This window comes from Nesoenas mayeri (assembly GCF_963082525.1).
Source record: "Nesoenas mayeri genome assembly, chromosome: 12".
Lineage (NCBI taxonomy): Eukaryota > Metazoa > Chordata > Aves > Columbiformes > Columbidae > Nesoenas > Nesoenas mayeri.
In genome coordinates, this window is record NC_137547.1 from 17,392,860 (window position 1) to 17,406,396 (window position 13,537).

At 37.6% G+C, this 13,537-nt stretch overlaps 1 protein-coding gene across 1 annotated transcript in view; it reads right to left on the bottom strand.

The window, feature by feature from the left end:
• The window catches only part of LOC308044785 (neural-cadherin-like), a gene marked incomplete at both ends in the record, with an annotated part of 56,787 nt that overhangs the window by 14,099 nt on the left and 29,151 nt on the right, over positions 1 to 13,537 (bottom strand). Inside the window, 10 exons of the mRNA XM_080351655.1 lie at positions 875 to 1,152; positions 4,191 to 4,420; positions 4,633 to 4,817; positions 5,993 to 6,086; positions 6,734 to 8,348; positions 8,840 to 9,123; positions 10,587 to 10,730; positions 11,484 to 11,670; positions 12,519 to 12,646; positions 12,746 to 12,995. Coding sequence (XP_080207781.1) covers positions 875 to 1,152; positions 4,191 to 4,420; positions 4,633 to 4,817; positions 5,993 to 6,086; positions 6,734 to 8,348; positions 8,840 to 9,123; positions 10,587 to 10,730; positions 11,484 to 11,670; positions 12,519 to 12,646; positions 12,746 to 12,995 — 3,395 coding nt within the window. The remainder of the gene's footprint in view (positions 1 to 874; positions 1,153 to 4,190; positions 4,421 to 4,632; positions 4,818 to 5,992; positions 6,087 to 6,733; positions 8,349 to 8,839; positions 9,124 to 10,586; positions 10,731 to 11,483; positions 11,671 to 12,518; positions 12,647 to 12,745; positions 12,996 to 13,537) is intronic.

Below are 13,537 nucleotides of genomic sequence, written 5' to 3' on the forward strand. Positions count from 1 at the left end.
GCCAAAATCCCCCAATGTTCAACTTTTTGGTTTTATATGCAACAAATGCAGCACTTAAATCACAACAGAAAAATAACAGTGGAACAATAAAGCTTTTAGCAGAGTCTCAGGGGTGCTTGGCATTTATTAAAATACTGAAAGAGTACAAAGCGTATTTATCCACTATACTATCTTCAGCCAAAAAACAAGCAAACAAAAAAGTATTTTTGAGAGAGATTAATTATTTCATTAAATAAGTAACATAGAACACTAAATATCAATTTGTCAATTTATTAGGGAAAACTTAGGGGCATAATTCCTATATAGAATAAACCAGCATAATTTCACTAAAGGAATACTGGTGCATGCCAGGTTGTGCTATAATGAAGCACGTTTGCTATCTAATGTTTTCTAAACTCTTTATTACCCATTGTTTAAACTCCATTTCATTCCCACTACATCCCTGCTGCTACCACTGCTATTCAACTTTATTATTTACTTTCTGGGAAAAAAGCCACACACACAAAAAACCAGTGAAAAACAAACCAAATCAAACCAACAACAAAACAGAGCACACTTCCCATTCCTTCATATTGATTTAGATGATCTTAAAAAGATGACACATGTTAATTATATCACTGTTTTTCCCCTGGAGTTTTCTTTCCTACTCACACGCTATTTCCCCTACTTTCAGGACTGCAGCACCATTATCGGGCTGTTACTGAAGACCCTGTTGTCATTAGGTTAACACACCAGTGCACTTGTGGGTTTTTTGTTTCTCCTTCAGTTAGAAGTACATTTATGATTTCTTTTAAGACCTCTATCTTGTAAGCTCTACTCAACAATTTATAAATAGAAGAGGAAAAAAGATAACCTGCAATAGAATTTTCCTCACCTGTAACCATTCAAAGTGTCAATACACATCCCACCATTGAGACAAGGGCTCCGAGGATAGGAGGAACAAGGCTGATGAACTCGGTCCCGAGCTGAACAGGTGCAGAGTGCACTGATGGTGGTTGTTACTGAGACAAACGACACGCTTCCAGTGTCCGTCACTGTTGGGGTGTCGCTGACCGTGAGGTAGTTTGTACAGCCATCACCCTCGCTACAGTTTGCACTCCTACATTCATCCACATCGATCTGTGAGATGTTCAGTTGTAAAGCCGACTGGATCTAAGAGAAAAGAGTTTCACACATCACCAGGCTCTTCCTAATGAATGCTTTTACTTACTCCTTAATTTCTGAAAAACTGAAGCCCTCATAGATTTAATGGAAGTCTTAGTTTCTTGAGTATTAAATAGTTACATCCCCGACTATACAGGCAAGTAAAATGATTTAACAAATACTGGAAAAAATTTGGAAAATTTAAAGTAGCAATATGTCCTAAAGCCTTAACCATTGACACAATTGACTGTGAACATCCTAAATCTGAACTGGCCTAAAAACATTTCCAAGGGCCAAAGCTCTGAGAGCAGATCCACTCCACTTTCCAAGCTGCGTCCTCTGCATCACACTTCTCTGCACCCTGATAGCAACAGGCAGGTTTTAGCTCAAGCCGGGATAAAAATTCTTCCTTGTGGGTTATACCCAGTGTGATTTCTTACATTCTGTCACACACAAAAACGCAGGGCTGAGCTGCAGTCAATAACGTCCACAGACGATGACCTGACAAGACCATTCTGTAGCGATTAGGACTCAGCCTACTGATGCGTGCCCTATGAACTTATATTTAATGTCAAACTGCCTGAAACAAACTGCAGTCAACTCAGCATACTGGATACTGTATTGTAGTCTACATTAATCTTTGCTGGTTCATTGTTCGTATTAATTGGGGTTACACCTGAAAGCCTAAATATCCAAGTAAAGAGCCTCACTCTATATGTACGTCTTGTAACGTAGTAATAGTTTTTCTGCAGTTAGCAACTTCTAACCCAAACAGACCAAAGAAGAACTAGCAGAAAGCACAAAGGGCAGCAAGCTGCTCACAGTAAGCCTGAGGACAGGGTTATTATTTCAGACCTTTTGTACTTCAGCCAGTAGCCTACACATTGGACTGAGTTATCACTACGTCTGGTCCCGGCACAACAGACTTCTTCCTTCTACTTGTTTGGGGATTTTGCACAGGTGCCTATAAAGCGTCAGAATTTGGTTTGGTTTTGGTGTTCCAATACCCTAAAATGATGTGTATTTAGTGCCCAAACCTGAGTACAAGAGACATTACTCTCACAGTGGTATACACTAAGGTATACAAACGTAAAACTAGCAACATGAGATCAGAATTAGACTCTATTTATAAATGTGGGGGTTTTTAATGATAAAATATTGACAAATATTCTTAAAATAAGCTTTGAAAAGACCAGAATGAACATATAAATATCAAAGTGCATTTTTTATTTCACTTGTGCAGTCGTCTCAATTCACCACTTGTAAGAACTTTGACCTTTATAATCAATTGTCAGTATATCCTCAAATATCATAACATGTATTGAAAAATACATCCCCAGAGGCAGAAAACATACTCTGTAATGACATGATGCATTCTGTCAGTGCAGTTTTGTGTCTGCTGCTCACATCTATCACCATTAATGGAGAGTCTATAAGGCACATTTAGACCGCTATGTAATACTGTTATAGAAAAACATAGCGTATATAAACAACCTTGGGTCCCTTACAGTATTAGGATGGATTATTTTTCTGCTAAATAAAAATAGTTGTTGTAAAGCTATATCCCAAGGAGGTAACGCAAACATATTATTTATTTAGCAATTCAATGAATAATTCCAGTGCTAATTACTTATTTTCTATATTCACAGTGAAGCAACATGTACAAAAACTACTGGAGAAATTGTCCAGCTGTGATTGGTTTTCTGTAAATTATTGGTGATTACTCAGTAGAGCTATTTATTAAATATTGAAAGGTGATACATAATTAATACAAACATATTTTTTCATTAAACTATGTAAAGCAATCCCCATGTTACCACTTTGATGAATTCACCCGCCATACATTATGGCACAGAATATTTGAAATCTATGCAATTTTCTATATTATTGTTGCAGTAATTCAATAAATATGCAAAAGAAGCAGTAGTTATGCTTCATGAATACTGTCTGTCTCTGGTGTTTCCTACTTGGTCACTCTGAAGAGTCTCATAATCCACACAACTATTTAAAACACAGCAGATCTAGGCAGGTGGTGAAGTTAATAGAATCACAGAAGACAGAAGTTAGGATATTCCTTTCTGATTCCCAGAATCAGGCAGACCCTACCATATTCATAAAAACGGGCAGTGCTGTTTTCTCTTCAGGAAAAATCCTCCATGAGATGTACCATGTATTAAACTCCTATATGCCCCACATCAGGAAGCACTGCCTTGTCCAAGGCAAGTTACGAGTCAAGCAGTGGCATCTTGCCTTTGTGCAAGGCAGCAGCTTTAGTGTCTATTCAGCAGAGAGTAGGACAGTTAGGGAACATTAGAAAGGGGAAGAAAACATCTTACATTCAAAAACTATTCTCCCCTCGTAACTGCAAAAAAAGTTGGGAGTGTGTGTCACTTTGTATTTAAAGTTGCCCTTTGGTGAGTTAAATACAATAAAAAAATTGGTTGTCTCTACCTCATTTATCTGTTGGAACTGTTATTGTAACCTGCATATTCCTTCCAGCAGGATTTTTTTCAATGGACTGTCACCTCTTTGTACAGTAGAATTTCCATCTGGGTGACATTAAGCCTCTGCTCTAAGTGTCCAACCACAAGCGGATGATTTGGCTATTTCCAGCAGCATCGGCAATGCCCAAAAAGCTGTCATTTTCAAGATATTCTCTGTAGTACAGTACCACTTTGGCTTCTCGGGATTATTTTGATTTCGTATTCAAAACTCTGATACATCACACCATGAAACACTGACTGGAGAAATCACGGGCAACTGTACCATGATGGGAATGGAGGATCGTCTCTCTGCAACTAAAAAGTGGTTATATTTATTGAACCAGGAGTTAGCACAATCATATAATGACTGTATGTATGAGCATAAGGAGAAGGGAGAAAGCTTGTATTAAGCTCTTGCTTGACAATTGTTTTTGCCCTTAGTGAAGCAAAGAAAGCCCTATCTGTTGATCTAGCATATTCTTCCACTGAGGTCTGGGATACATACATTGCAACCTCAGTGTCTGGGTGAATTACATGGATGCATAATAAACCTAGAGAACCTACCTCGGTTTTAAAGACTGCCATCTCAGCGTGCAGTTTCTCAGGTCTGTAATAAGCTGAGCCATCGTGGACTGCAAATCTTACATCTGTCTGTTCACCATCAATGTTCATCACGCTGAAGACAATAACATCACTAAGCTTAGCAGGTAAAATTTTGGCTAGTAATTCCTTGAACTTGTCATGCCTTGTTCTGCCGTGTTCATCTCTCCTTATGAATTTCTCTGCTGTGACATCTGAGTTTGAGATTCAAAAACACATAAACATGAAATACTGGGAGACCACAGGTTAATTTCTCAAGTGATTTCTTATTTAACAATATGGAAATATACCAGAAAGTGTCCTACACTGATAAGTAAATCGGTACTGATATAATAAAACCTACATCACATAATCACTCAGTTACAGATGCAGCTGATCTAAATTCTCACCAGCAAATAAAACTCACCTGATAGACGCACAGTGGCTGAGTTTTGTATGGCTTCATCTTCCAGCTCTTTGACATGGATTTGTACTGTAGATATAACATCAGGACAAACTCCATCAGAAACTCTAATTTTTAAGTTGTATATGCCTTGAGGAGTGTTATCCACCATCATCAAAGAACCAGTCCTCTGATTTAATCTGAAAGACCTAGACATAAACCTTCATTTCGGAAACCTTAATAAATCAAAATTCAGAACTTTATTCATTAACATAATTCAGAAGGCCTTAAATGTTACTATGAAGGTTACAGGATCAAAACTTATGGGAATTAGCAAACAACCTCAGAGAAGCATGAGAAATACCTTAATTCAGAAAGTACAATCTGCAGAGCTTATAAAAATATGTTTCTGCCACTCCCAAATCCCCAGACTTTCCCAATCCGGAATAAAAGCAGTATGTTTAGTTAACCATGGGGTTCAACATATTCACCATCAGCAGGTCTATAAGTAATAGAAAGTGACAAAACCATACGAAGTTGTTCCAGATTCTCATTTATTCATCTGGACAGGATAAGGTCTGTATGAAATCTCTGATATCACCTTCATTTGCCACCTCAAAGGGACAGTAATCAGTAATGATGGAAATATTCCATGACCACTGTTATGGAACAGTAACCTCTTAATATGGAAACAGGCCCAGGGGCAGCTGATGAGCAGGAAGTCAGTCTAATTTGGGGCTACGTAAAGCTTTTAAACTCTTATTCACAGTGGAGACAAAAGTTCACGTTCATTTTCACATCCATTTTCTGTATTTCAAACACCATACAATTATGCTATAAGCCAGCTCACTGTACGATATGAACAATTAATGTAAAAGAAGGAATTAAGGATTCTATTCAACATTTCAATTAACAGAAAAAACCCTTTAATTAATCTAAGAGTCATGTTTTTCACATGCAATTGTAAATTTAGCCATGAATGGAAACCACCAAATTCCCTTCCACTTTTGATGAAATTACTCCATTCTTCTCTTTTAAATCTGGGATTTGTATTCCATCCACTTTAACATATGAGACTAAGCATTAAAATTCTGCCTATTTTTAAATTGCATCTTACAGAATGCATATTTTTAAATAAATTAATGGTGACATCTGACTAAAAATCAGCAACACGGTGTGATTCTGCATTCTCTTGGAAAAAATGTTCCATGCATTAATTTCTTAATATCTAGTTACTCAAGTGAAAAAGAATTCAGAAGGTACATGCCTTAATACACTCAATAACCTTGGCTTTATGCATATCCTGAACACAGAGAATACACGGTGAGTAAAATGATTACAGAAGATTAAATATTACTCATTTTGACACAAATACAATCCTCACTTGAGCAGTTTTCCTTCAGAGAGAAATGTTTTATTGTCCCAGTCATCTTGATCTGGTGCAAACACTTCCCCAAGCGCCGTTGTTGACCATTTTCCTGTTGAGATAAATTATAATAAATCTGCATTTGATTTTTGCTTTTCAGTGTACTTTATATTCTGCCACATTCATTACTGCATTTATTTTCAGATTCCTGCTCGAATTTGGTGATGGTTATGATCCAAGATTCTTAAAATAATGCATAAAATAATGATTTCTGCCAGTTCTGGAAAGGTGAGTACCCTACGGATGTCACATGAAAGAGGAAAAGCTGAAAAGAACACAAAACAACAACAAAACCAAGTTGTGCCAGTCCCTGGCCCTTTCTTCAGGCCCCTGTGGGTTGACACAGAAGTGGAACATCTAAGCAGTTGTTCTAAAACAGCAAAAGAAGCAACTCCAGGGAAGGAGACCTTCGAATTTTGCGTCCAAGATGTGAATGGAAAATAGGTTTTATTGGTTTATAAAAAATACTGCTTTTTCTGTAAGTGCAATATATACTTGTTTACAGCTAACAGTTTTTTGTAGATGATCTTTTACATACTAGGGTCTCCACTTTGCAAATATACTTTACTTGGTCCACTTCACTTAGTAGTTTAGAGAATTCGAGTTTCAGTTTCGAAATAGGTAAACCATTAAGAAAATTAAGAACAGCAAGACCATGCAACATTATTGAATCTATTATAATACACAGATAGTACTTACCTTGGTAACTGTGCACATAGACTTCCTTATGGCCAGATTCATGGCAATTGTCATTTTCATCACCAATTGTTATGGTTAAGGTGTTTGTAGAGCTGATAGCTGGAGTCCCACTATCTGTTATAACTACTGGCAGATACGCCACCTTCTGCTTTTCTCTGTCAAAGGGCCTCAAAGCAGTTACAGTCGCTGTGTTATCTCCGTTGTCAGTGAGAGAAAAATCCAAAGAATTCTGATAATCTGGTGGCAATGAAAATGTAAAGGGTGGCCCATTTTCCTCACTGTCTGGATCAAATGCGTGAAGCAATTTTGACGTATGGTTCATATTCACTACTTCAGGCCCCAATACGTTTTCCCAAAGTACAGGCATGTATGGTGCCTCGAACCTTGGTCCATTGTCATTGACATCAAGCAAGTTAACCAAAACTGTAACACTTCCAGTGCGGGCAGGCGTCCCTTGATCTGAAGCTTGTACAACTAAACTGTATTTCGGAATGACTTCACGATCTAGTGTATTTGCCACAATCACATGACCATATCGGTCAACCGCAAACTGCCTCATAGGATCTGAATCCAACTTTATAGAATAAATAATCTTCCCATTCAAACCAGAATCCTTGTCTGTAGCTCTCACTGTGGTTACTGTAGTACCTACAGGCGTGTTTTCAAAGAAAGGGCTTGTCTGAATAAACTGAGAAAGGAAAACTGGGCTGTGGTCATTAGAGTCTTCAACTTCAATCAGACACACTGCAATACTAGAAAAATCAAGATCTTCCACCGTAAGAGTAAGGTTAAACTGCCTTTCACATGCGTTCTCAAAATCCAATTTTTTTTTCAGTCGAATAGTGGCACACTGCCATTCTTTGTCTGTCTCAATATAAAACTTCTGATCTGGGTCTCCCCCGATGATACTGAATATTAAGTCAGCGTTTTCCCCAGCATCTGAATCTGTAGCACACACTTGCAGAACTTCTGAGTCGACGGCACTGTTTTCAGGAATTGTTGCCTGCCACATCTTCTTTGTGAACTGAGGTACATGGTCATTGACGTCTGCAACCCAGATAGTGGCAGTGCCAGTTCCTGTTAGCCCTCCCCCATCTCTTGCTTCAACAGTAAGAAAATAACTGTCAGTCCTTTCTCTGTCTAGCATTCCCCCTGCTACATGGATTGTACCAGTATTGGGATTGATATTAAACATGTCGGTACCAAACTCATTTTTTACATTCTCTGTTATCCTGTAAGTCAGGACAGCATTAAGACCTACATTTGGATCATCACGATCAACTGCACCCATTTCCATGACCAACGTGCCTGCAGGAGAATTTTCAAAGACGCTCCCATTGCAATCGTCAGGCATGCATGTGAACATGGGTGCATTGTCATTTATATCCCACACATTAATAATTACATCAGCAAATCCTGTAAGTCCTTCTCCACCTTCATCAGTAGCCAACACAACAAATCTCCACAGCGCTCTCTCTTCCCGATCTAGCATCTTGTGTGAGTAAATGCTGCCTGTTTTCTCATCTATTGTGAAAATATCACCTGCACCATGTCCATGCAATGAGTATCTCAAATCTCCTTCATCCGCATTGCTATCAGGATCAGTTGCCATAACCTACAAAAGTTTTGAAAACAAAGACACAGAAATTACAAAACATGCAATGATTGTGTTTTATCCTGTACGCTGCTGCAGCATAAAGAAGTCCAAGCAAAAGTATATGACATGCTATTAATATGTACATGTCAGATGAATGACAAATAAGAGGTGGCTGAGGGATGATTCAGCATAGGTAAAGATGCTTTGACCTATAGTAACAGTGTTGATATTCTAACACTAAAATTATATTTTTTTTCAAATTTATAGAGATAATTCAATGACACTATTCTGATAGCAACTTTAAAATGTTAATGATTTGCTTTTTAAGATCACAAATGATCCATCCTGTTTATCCTACTTATTACTTTTCTTCTTCCACTGACAAAAAAAATGCAGTAAAACCAAATTTCATTAATATATCTGTGCTGGATTATTATTAACATAATTGTACCAGAGTAATCTGTGTTCTTTCATTGAAAAATTATAATCTCTGAAACTGCATACACTACCTGAAGTACAAAGACTGGCAACCCATCCAGTTCCTCAATTATACTTCCACAGTATTCATTGATAGAGAAAACTGGAGTCTCATCATTTTTATTGATGACATTGATGATGATAACTGCATAATCTTCCCATTTCCCATCAGAGGCCAACAAGTGAATCTCATACATTTTGGTTTCTTCATAATCCAGTGGTTGGGCAATAAAAATGGCTCCTGTTTCTGGTTCTACATCAAGTACTCCTCCTGTGTTTCCAGCTGTGATCTGATACCGTAATTTAGCATTTGTTCCTGTTAATTACCAACAGTGTCAGAAAAAACACATTTCTTGAAGTAGATTAAAATATGGGATGTTAAGATGAGGTACAAATCATATGCTAACTGATTTTTGGTATTATAGTTTTGTGGTCTTTTAAAACATGCAACTATGTCAGATTACTTATCAGCATTTTCAGTTCTGGTATGTCCAATTGTAATTTGTGTCTAATTATAAAATGTGTCTTTGCAATGAAATATTAATTATGTTTTGACTTATGATCCCTAGAATTCACTGAAAGATCGATATGACTGGCAAAGGCTATGGGATCAAAAGGACAAATCCTTATTTGTTAACACCCAGCAGGTAAGAATGATTTATCATAAAATATTCATACCACAAAATCATTCTGCACTCATATTAATTTACATGTAGACCTAAACAACATACAGGATAATTACGTATCAAGCCAGAGGAGACTGTCCTAAAAGAAGCTTCTCAAATTTTCAGATTCAGTACGAATTTGCTGATGGTTTTAGATCAAGTAAAGACTTTGAGCCTTTCTGCAAGCGCTATCTTCACATTATCATTCTTCTTCCCTTCTTCCCTAGCTACATCTTTAACCATTTACTTCATTAGGACAGAAATGAAGTGCCATATATACATTACATCAGATCCGCTGATCCAACACTATGGAGCAGATTTACAGGCAGCCTAAGTAACAAACCAGAAGTTCCCTGAGTAGGTAAATCCTGCTTCAGCACAACTTCGCCACACTTGCCCCAATATTGAGTGGGTGAGGAATCAAACGCAGCCAGGATGTACTGACACTTCACAGACAAACTGACAGAGCAGTTCTTTGGGACTTGTGCAACAAAAAAAGTATGGTTTCACCATACAGAAAAGTCAAATTAGTAGTGCACCAGGGCGCAAAGATGGAGGTCTGTACCATTCCCACTCTCATTTCTGAGCACCAGCTCTGTATTTACTTTTACGTGACTTATGGCTGAATTCCTGACTGATTTGTAGAGAAAGCAATATAGCTAAGACTCATCATATGCATTTAGGAAGTCTAGTTTCAAATATGAAAGTGCATACCAAAAAATAAAGAACAATACAACTATACTGTCCATAGAGAAAGCAAATGAATCTCACTGAAATCAAGTCTGATTCATTCTAGTTAACCACGACATTTTTATTGGCGCCCGTTTGTAAGAAAATGATATTATCTATAATAAATTCATATTTGCTGGCACAGAAATTATTCCAAATCATCCCACATTAATGCATTGCCTCCTGAAACAGGAGTTATTTGACTTAGGCCTCACAGCTCCTTTATGAACTAATGTTCCTGTCAAATCAGTTCACACTTAAAGAAGTTTTAAAATCCAGAGACAAAAAGACATTTTCCTTTCTAACAACACTAAATATGTCTGGGTGAACTGAAATTAACTCATTAATATTTTAGACACAGCTATGGAGATTTCCAATACTTTACCTTCATCTTCATCATTAGCAGTGACTGTAATAATAGCCGAGCCCACATCCTGGTCTTCATCCACATTTACTTCATAGACACTTTGAGTGAAGACAGGCTTGTTATCATTCACATCACTGATAAAAACGCGCACGTAGGCCGTGTCTAGAGAGACAAGAAACAAGAGATTAGAATACTCAGCTGTGCCACTTCTGTCAGCTACAATTCCTTAAACTGTCTAGCTGCACATTAAATGAAGACGAATATGCAGACAATACTGAAACAAACCCTTAGGGTTGTGGACAATATATATACCAATATTACTCAAAAGCACTTTGATATCAAATGAATGTCAAATCCAGTTTGTCTAAGCAGATAATGTATGAATAATTGATGCGTAATACGGCAATTGTACAGTTTTTAGTCATAACTTTTTGTCCTGAAGCCACAAAAGCCAAATTTTAAGTCTTTATTTAAGCACAGCTGTCAATGGAGAAGGGGATTTTCTATCTTGAACTTTCCTGCTTCATACTTCATAATTACTTTTGACTGAATACAATAGCATATGCAGTATTCAGAGAAATACCTCCACTACTCAAAGATCTGCATCCTATGGGTAACGGGTGCATATTTGCTAGTTAGGAAATATTCTATAACTATGAAGCCCTAGTTTGCTTTTAAGTTCAGAACAAAAAATTTGCCTGATCATCATATAAAATATCTCAGGCAGCTCTGACAGAACTGCAGCACAGACAAACAATGAAACAAAACTAAAACCCAGAACCAAAACAATGGATGCTCTTCCACAAGTACACTTGGAAAGGAAGGAAATTGGCATTTAATCTTGCATTTTAGAGCTTCTGTTTTCAGAGACTAAACCAGGTAAAATCATGCTTGTGACAGACATCTGTCTCTTACCAGAGTTTGGCTTCCCATGTTTTCCAGGTCGAGCTGATTCAGAGCCATCGACTGACTTGACTTCTAGAAGATAGGATCCCTTCTTCTCTCTGTCAAACACTGAGGCAGTGTATACTGAGCCTGTCTGTGAGTCCAAGCGAAAATATGTGTAGTCTCTGCCACTGTCACGTAACAGGGAGTAAGTTATCTAAAGGATTAAAAACAAGCTGTTAATCTATACTTCCTTTTGTTGGATAGTTCACACCTAAATAAGTACTTAAGAGAGGAAGAATTCTTGTGTTTGAGAACTTGAGCAGGGCCAAGAAAGCTGGGTGAAACTGTCAGCTTGAGCAATCCAGTTTAAAGTCAGCTCACTTCCTTGCATGTTGACTGTAAATGGAAATTAATTTGTATTGTCTAATCAGTTCCCAAGTTCACTAGGTCACATTTGCACAATGCTTGTGCAACAGCACTCAAACCTAGCTAAAGATCCCAGGTATTAATACAATAGCCACAGGGGAGCTGAATTTGAACTTGCTCAGTATCACGGTCCACGTTCTAGTCTCTATTATATGTATAATGCACTCGACTTCAGCTTATTCTATGGATATACCTACTTCCAGTTTTTCAAATCGGTAATGAATACATCCACTTTTGGTGTTAACTTGACATATTTTGTAAGGATTCAGTCTTTAGTACTCCAAATGATTTACAACTCATAGAACTCTTTAACTCATTTTTTTCTTTCATTAATTTATCCAATTACATTTTAGGTTTCTGTAGACCTTTCCAAACCAGGGCATTCTATTGCAAGTTTTTCATCTGCACTACAGGTTGTGATTTTTCTTTGTTTACTGTCTCACACCTACTAGTTTTAGTTGCATTTTTCACATGGCAAGACAGAGAAACACGTAATTAACTACTTTATTTCATCCCATGTTTCCCTATTAGTCGTCCCTTTTCTAGGTTAAAGACTTCTAGTCTGTTTAGTCACTGTTCATAGAGAAGTTATTCCGTACCTTTCATCACGGAAGATGTAGGTCCCCACTTGCTTACCTCACCATTCTGACCAAGGTCAAGGTCGGTGGCAGACACCTGAATGACAAATGTCCCAACAGCAGCTCCCTCTGTTACCGAGGCTTCATAAATAGATGAGGTGAAGAATGGGACATTGTCATTGACATCTAAAACACCAAAAAGAGCATATAAAGAAAAAATTATAACACTTTAAAGAGAAAAAAGAACTATGATTATACTAGAACATCACTGAGCAGCTTACACACCTGTTAAATTAATATAGATGGTAGTGAATGCTGCCAGAGGAACTGCAGCAACGTTCTGGGCTCGAACCCTCAGCAGAAAGCTCTTTGTTGTTTCATAATCTAGCGGCTCAGCTACCAGGATTGAAGCAGAACCATCATGTCTGTTGGGAGTCAGATAGAAACGAACTGGCATGTTGGTCTCCGGCATAAGTCCCTCTTCCAGATTATAAGTCACACGGGGATCACCAAGGGGAGAAGTTGCCTTGATTGTCTGCACAGTTCAAAAAGTTTGCACAATCAATGCCTTTTGTAAGTACAGCAACATTTACGGAAGCTTTTGTGTATCAGCTCCTCTCAGATCTTCAGCTCTCAACTGAAAACACTAGGACAAGTATTTCCTGATACCAAATCTTAACCCTGTTTTGACACCTCCAGACTGCAAACAACTGCAGCCAAAGTTTACAAGTCATTACATGTTTGATTATTCATGTTTTTATCCTAAATATATGTATTTTGGTGTTAACTCATAAAGATGTTCTTATGAGTCATTCCGAGCCATCAAACTGAACAACTCGTAAGTACTTTAAGCCTAATAACAACCTCAGGTAGCATTCAAAAAACTGGAACACCTATAGTGTTGTCTAAATGGGAAAGAAATTAAAAGTTGTTTGCACATATACAAATCAGAGTGAAAATGCTGGTTACCATTAGCATTTCTGAAAGAAAACTGATAGTAGATCATTGGTTCCTACAATACACCAAATTTTTTTAAAAGCTCACTATATTTAAGCAAATAAGCAATGGTCAGTTAGC